The following is a 7,476-nucleotide window of genomic DNA, read 5'->3' as shown; positions in this document are numbered from 1 at the left end:
AACATGCACATAAGAATTGGACTGATGCTTCTGGTATTGGATAACCAGTATTTGGGTTTTCACTCCATGTAAAATCATTATTTTCAGAAAACATTAATGCATTTTTATGAAGATTCTACATGTCCTTCTGAAATTTATTAAGTAAAATTTCTCCTACTTGACTTTGTTAAATTCAAACTAAATGAAGGAATTCCTTATCTTTTTTGTTACTTGTAACATTGTTTTCAGAATCAATGCAGTGATGGTGTATAGAAGTTATTCATTTATTTCCAAAGGGCTATATGTTTCATATGTATGACATTAAAACTAAAGAGCATTTCTGATATTGTTGAAATTGTGTTAGGTATTTTTCTGTTATTCAAAATAAATAAATATTGTTTGAATGACCTCCATATTTCCTGAAGGAAACAAAATGTAGTTTCATAATTGGGATGAACTGTTGGCTATAATAGTGTAACTTTTAATTTTAGGACAGTTCCAAAGACATTTCCTAAGTGGGTAAAACAGTTTACCCTTCTGTTAGGTATTCCTACTTTCCCATACCATCCAGAAACATTTGCTTTTTCTTTAATAATGTGTATAAAATAGCATTATTTAATTAAAGTTTGTGGTACTATAAAATAGCTGAGTCTATTTTTATATTTTATGGGCCATTTATTTTCCTCTCTTGTCAATAGGAAAATAAATGGACCAAAAAGTAGTACTTCAATTAAACTGCTTGTTTATTTAAAAAAATTTTTTGAAGTCAGTGTCCTGGTGCATGCCTGAAATCCCAGAACTTTAGGAGGCTCAAGAAGGAGGTTTACAAATCCTAACTTAACCTGGGCAATTTATCATCTTAGTGATAACCTGTCTCAAAATTTAGAAAAACTTGAAAAGAGCTGGTAATGTAACTTAGTACAGAATTTCTGGGTTCAATGCCCACTATTACAAAAATTAGTTCATATTAGTTCTTTATGTAATTGTAATAAATTTTTTTGTATTTTGTATATTGCTAACACTTCTTGGGATAATGTCTCATTTTAATGTGCTTTATAATAATAAATAGATGCCCCTAAGTGGATAGCTTTAACATGGTTTGATTTGTCAGTATTTCCTCTAGTAGTCTGTAGTCAATAAGTATTGATATTGAAAGAGATACTTCCCTTAATGAAAGAGCTTTAGTCTTGCCATTTGTGCTTGATGTTGAAACCACCTGAAATTTATATTTGCCTTTGATATGAAAATATAAAGTTATTTTTATTTCTTTGCATCTTGTATTAAGCTGTTCATTAATTCAATGTAAAGCCAACATAGGAGTTAAAATAAACATTCACTTATGCAAATGATGTCATTTCTGGACTTCTGTTCTAAACATTAGGGTCATTGTGTCTATTCTTGCCCCTATGTCACAAGTCTTAATCATTGAAGCATAGCAATTGGCTGAAATCAAGATTGCTTTAATTAAACATATTTTTTAATTTGCAGTTCCAAAAGTATCTTTTACAGCAGGTTAACTTTTCTCTTCATAGTATATATATTTTTTTCAAAATGTAATGGTTTTTGTAGGTTGGACTCATAAAGGAAATAATGCTTATATGTAATCATGTATGTTGAGCTCATAATGGAAGTACTGGCCTTGTAAGGACAATCAGAGACACCAAAGTCTCCCCTCTCTGCCCAGGCAAATTAAATCTAACAGGGGGCAATGTACAAACTGAAAATAGGAATATGTGCAGGATTTCAATCTGTGGAATCTCATTCTTGGATGTGGCAACATCTACAATTTTTTATTAGATTTCAATCATCAATGTATTGGAGTTTCATATTAACATTTATTTTAAAACATTTTAGAATTCAGGAATTATAGATTTCATGTTTTGTCATTTTGTACTACAATAGCTCACTTAATATAAATAGTCAATCTGTACTTTTCAAGATACAGTGTCTAAATTCCACTTATAATAAGATGACCTTGTAATATCTTTCTTCATCATAATCAATCCTTTAACTGTTTGGGGCTTTTATTTTTTAGTACTGTGATGAGAACCTGGGTTTCTTTAGCACTAAGCCACATCCCCCAGCTCTCTTTGAGTCAAAGTATTCCTAAATTTCCCAGTCTGGCCTTGAAATTAAAATCTTCCTGCCTCAGCCTTCTTAGTACCTGGAATTACACAACTATACCCCAATCCATTAAATTTTAAGTACATAAATTTAGATTAAACATAGAAAGAAATCGATTAAATTAGAAATAAAATCACTTTTTCAATGTACTACAAAAGAGAAGCATAAATGTGAAAACAAAGATAGTTTTCCAGGAATGACAAAACACTTCATGGTGAATGGGCAGGAGACAAAATGCCCCATGAGTTCATCTCTGTAAGCCTATGAGTACTTTCTCTTTTAGAGCAATGGAGGCTCAAAGTACAGAGATATATCGGAGATTTGAAGAGCTGAGCACTGCCTAGAACAGAGATGGAGAACCTCTTATAGATGAGTGCCTAAATTAAACCCAAAAACCTTCCTGTTTTTTTAATAAAGTGACAACAGTGCAATTGAACCTAAATACTAATATTTTACTCTAGAAAAAATAAAAACTCATACATTAACATCTTTCATTTTAAAAAAGAAAAAAGCAAATAACATGCATTCCATCGGTTTACTACCACTTCCCAAGACTAAATATTTTGGAAATGAAATACCTGGAAGTTTCAAAAAAGCTCCATAGAAGAAGTAAGAACTACATTTTACCTTGGGGAGTGAATTTCTAATGTTTCCCTTAGCCAAAATCAGCAAAAGATGCCAAATAAAATGCAGGAGTTAAGACTTGGCTGGGGTAATGGTGAGTGCAACCGTGAGCATGCTACATGAGAAATCAGACCAAAGCCTTGTTGGAGTGGCCTTAGAAAGTGGTGGGAGGGGAAGAATTGAGATTGACTTTGAGAGCTTGTTATACAAGAAGAGAAATGACTATATAGCTAAGAGAAAAAAGGAAATGCGATTTTCTAGAGGCCTATCCTACACTAGCAAGGGAGAATGGGTTCTATGCATAGTTACAATGAAATTTAGCAGCCTCAAAAATAAACATCTGAATGTCTTTTACTCTGTTAGAAAGATACCTAGCAGGGGAATATGTGAGTCAAAGCATGCATACTCATGTTTATAGTAGCACAATCCATAATAGCTCAATTGTGGAAGCAGTCTAAATGTCAAGAGATGGAATGACAAAGAAAATGTGGTATTTATACACAATGGAACACTACTCTGGCATATGGAATGATAAGCTTGAGTCATTTGTAGGAAAATGGGTGTATCTTGTGGCCATAATATTGAGTTAAATAAATCAGACACACAAGCTTAAATAGCACATGGTTTTTCTTTTTTTTTTAATTATTTCTCTTTTGGTACATTTTAGGCATACAGTACAGTTACATTAATTATTGGGATCTTGTACCTACCCATGTTTATAGCAGCACAGTTTGTAATAGCACATGGTTTTTCTTATATGAAATATCTGAAGTATGAATAAAGAGCAAAATAAAAATAAACGATAGGATGCAGGGAGATAGGTCTTCCCTGAAGTGAAAGGAGATCAAGAGATGGAGGCAGGGGAGGCAGAGGAGGGAAAGGGGATGAAAAAAGAATTAAGATTTGTTGTGTATATTCACCAACTCCGCAACAGGAATGCAAATATTGTGTATTAGAGACAGGTACTAATCAAAACATTTAAAAGAAACAATTTGGAATGTTAAAGTGTACAGGTATATATAAAATGATTAAGGTCCCAGAAAGTAACTGTTTTGAGACAAATATATACAATATGGACAATCAAAAACTGGATACAAAAATCTCACTTTTTCTACATCCATCTTCTTAGAAAACTACATTAAAATTACATATAAGACCTGCCCACATCATCAAGAATAGGATTATTCACTGCAGAAATCATTTTTTGACATGACTAAAATCCAAGAGAAATGTGTAAGGACATGGAAGTGTCATTTTGATGGCCACTATTCTACTTTTGACATATACATTTTGTTTGTCTGTCTGTTTTTGACACAGGGTCACACCAGGTAGTCCAGGCTGGCCTTGAACTCACTATGTAGCCCCGTTTGGCCTTGAACTCATAGCAATCCTCCTTCCTCAACATCGCAAGTGTTGAGATTACAGGTATTCAACACAAAGTCTGGCTGAAATAATCGTATTCTTGAAGTCCCCAAGAGCGGTCATCTAGAGATGCACCATGTCCAGATATGATAGGTGCATCTGCTGCAACCACCTGGTAATGGAGGAGAACAGATTCCGAAAAAGGTCCCTTCAATAGGAATGAATAAGTGGATAATCCCATAAACTACACATTCTCGAATTCTGAGATCTTGAAGTAAATGATAATGTTCCTATGGTCTGATCATGTTAGAATTTAAATTCCATTTTCTTATGAGAAGCGAATGGTCTGCAATTAAGAAGCCCCAATATTATGAAACAATCTTGAGCCCCTAAATATAATAGACATTATTAAACAGCCAGGCAGTGTGTATTGACCTCCTATGAACCAGGACCACATCCTTGAGATAGGGAAGAGGGAGTAAAGACACAGAAACAGAGACTTAAGAGAAACTGAGACTTGAGTTGATCCAAGCTGCTCATGGAAGCAAAGATAAAACACTCCCAGCACATCTATTGTTTATTCATTGCAAGTGTGGGAAGGAAAAAGCTGGCCACCCTTGGAACACTTGCTGATAACAAGTAACAAGGCAGACTGGAGAATGAGGGAACGAGCAGATCATTTTGAAGAAGAGAAGAACCAATGCTGGTGGGATTGAAGACTGGTACAATCACTGTGGAAATCAGTATTGGGATACCACAGAAAACTAGGATTTGAGGTCCCATTTGACCCAGCTATTTTTCTTCTGGGTATCTCTCCAAAAGAAAAGAATCATACCACAGATTTATATGCACTGCCATGTTTATAGAGGTAAAGTTATAAGAGCTAAAACTTGGAAGCAGCCCAACTGTCCATCAACTGGATACTGGATAAAGATGTTCATATATACTACTCAGCCATACAGAATGAAAAACTAAAGAGATTTATAGCTAAATTGATGCACGTTGAGGTCATATTTTTTCTTTTCATACATGTGTAAGTACCAAATAGTATCTCAGGTGTGAAAAACTAAAAGTGTAAATAAGGCTCAAATTATGTAATTGATAATGGGAAATATGAAGAAAAAGTCTAAAGCAGTAGGGAACATTGCAAGTGTAAAGGAAAGGAAAGAAGGGAAAAGAAAAGTATGAGAAAATAAAAATGTTTTGTAAATAGGGAAAGGTGAAAGGGGTGGAGGGAGGGCAGGGGAATGGAGGAAAACAATAACCAAGGTACATCATATAAAGGTACAAATACCATCCTCTTTTTCGCCTTCCTCCTTTTCCCTCTCCCCTCCCTTTGCTTCTCTTCTGATTTGAACATGTTCCTCCTATTTTCCAACATCTATTCTCCATTATGCTCTTTATTTTTCATTTGGGTTTCTCAAACAAGAAGAAGACTATATTTAAACTTGAGCCACTGAATATTTTAACTTGCTTATCTTGTAAATAATGAAATTGAATAGGGTGAATCTTAGTATGACCTTGACAGGAGATAGATTTCCAGAAAATGTCTCAGTGATTTCTTAGTCAAGTATGAATATCAGTTGAAGCAACAGAATAGGTCCAGCAGTGTGATACAACCCATGTGTCCTAACTGTGGGTCAGGCTGAAGATGTCTGCAGAGGTGACCACAGCCTTGCTTAAAACCTGATCTGCCATATCCAGTTTCTACAACTTGTTTTATCTGAACTTGAGCCCTAAAGTATCACTGAAGTAGAGCCCTACATGTTCATCTTAATGTGGACAGAGCATGCTATGGAGCTCAAGAAATTTAAATTGTTCACCAACACCACAGAAGTAGACAAAAAGCAAACATGGGTTTAACATGCAAATAGAAGTACATTTAGCTGGCATAATCTTCTTCTCATTTATGTCAATGCTGGCAATGGAAAATAAGACAGTTGTGCTCACAGGTGCTCCTTTCACTTTAACACAAACTAGCACACTATGCCAAAATCCAATGATAAAACTAGAGAAGAGGTATTGCAGGGATAAGCTTCCTCAAAGCGACTTTCATTTCTCTGTTTCTCAAACTGTAGATAAAGGGGTTCAGCATTTGTGGGATCACAGTGTACATCACTGAAGCCACTATATTCTTAATGGGAGAGTCCATAACAGTAGAACTCAAGTACACTATAAAAGCTGTCCCATAGAACAAGGTCACCACTGAGAGATGAGATGCACAGGTAGAAAAAGCTTTACACCTTCCCCCCACTGATGGGATCCTCAAAATAGAGGAGACAATTTGTATATAAGAGAAAATAATCCCAAAGAAAGAAACACCAGCAAATACAAAACCTACTAAATATATCAAAAGGGTATTGACTAAGGTATCAGAACAGGCGAGCTTGATGATCTGAGCGAGTTCACAGAAGAAGTGAGGGATCTGAAGGTCTGTGCAGAAGGACAGCCTCAATGCCATCAGAGTGTGGAGCAGGGTGTGCACAGTGCTAATGAGCAAGGAGAACAAAACCAACAGGATACAGAAGCAGGAATTCAGGATTACAAGGTACCTCAGGGGATGACAAATAGCCACATAGCGGTCATAGGCCATCACTGCAAGGAGACAATTTTCTAAATTACCCAAAATCAAGACAATGCTCATCTGAGAGAGGCACCCTATGTAGGTGATGCTCTGATCCTGTGTTTGGATGCTCATCAGCATATTTGGGATGGTGGTTGTGCTTAAACAGATGTCATTAAGGGACAAGTTGGAGAGGAAGAAATACATGGGGGTGTTGAGATGGGAGTCAGATCTTACTGCCAGAACGATGAGCACATTTCCCAGGATGGTGACCAGGTAGATAACCAGAAACAGGCTGAAGATAAGAGGCTGAAGTTGTGGGTCATCTGTCAGTCCCAGGAGTAGGAAATCTGAAACTGCTGTTTGGTTTTTGAATTTCATGTTGTTGGTGAATCTATACAGAAGATGTGAAAATACAATAAAACAAATATTTTCTGGACACAAAGCAGCAGCAGTATTCCTTGAATGATGAGAGAAATCAAAGCTTTGATACAATATGGAAGTATGTTTGAAAATAATTTAGATAAGCACTCTGTTTTAATGAGCAGTATAGATGAATTTGACATTGCTAAAATTTTGAAAAGTGCATGAAAATGTGAATAATTTTAAAAAGCAAAATAATAAACAGTAGGAAACAGAGATAAATACTTTTCAAAGAAAAGGAAAGAAAGAGATGAGTAGGGAAGAGGGAGGAGTAGAGGAAGTGGATGAAAATGAGAATTAAAGTGTGTTATGTACATGCACTAACTCTCCAAGATGAATTAAATCAATACCTATGGAAAACATGTACTACAACAGATAAAATATTTAAAATTGTGGAAAAA

At 35.3% G+C, this 7,476-nt stretch overlaps 1 protein-coding gene across 1 annotated transcript; it reads right to left on the bottom strand.

Moving 5' to 3' along the window:
- Nucleotides 1–6,097: 6,097 nt before the first annotated feature.
- LOC104854631 (olfactory receptor 7G2-like) lies at nucleotides 6,098–7,033 on the bottom strand. Its single transcript, XM_010613238.1, has one exon. It carries the CDS (start codon nucleotides 7,031–7,033, stop codon nucleotides 6,098–6,100), a length of 936 nt encoding a protein of 311 aa, XP_010611540.1.
- Between the last annotated feature and the right edge of the window lie 443 nt (nucleotides 7,034–7,476).

Source organism: Fukomys damarensis, unplaced genomic scaffold, assembly GCF_012274545.1.
Source record: "Fukomys damarensis isolate Sample0158 unplaced genomic scaffold, DMR_v1.0_HiC HiC_scaffold_30, whole genome shotgun sequence".
Taxonomy (NCBI): domain Eukaryota; kingdom Metazoa; phylum Chordata; class Mammalia; order Rodentia; family Bathyergidae; genus Fukomys; species Fukomys damarensis.
Note: the sequence above shows the minus strand (reverse complement) of the source record. Positions and strands in the feature narration are given on the sequence as shown.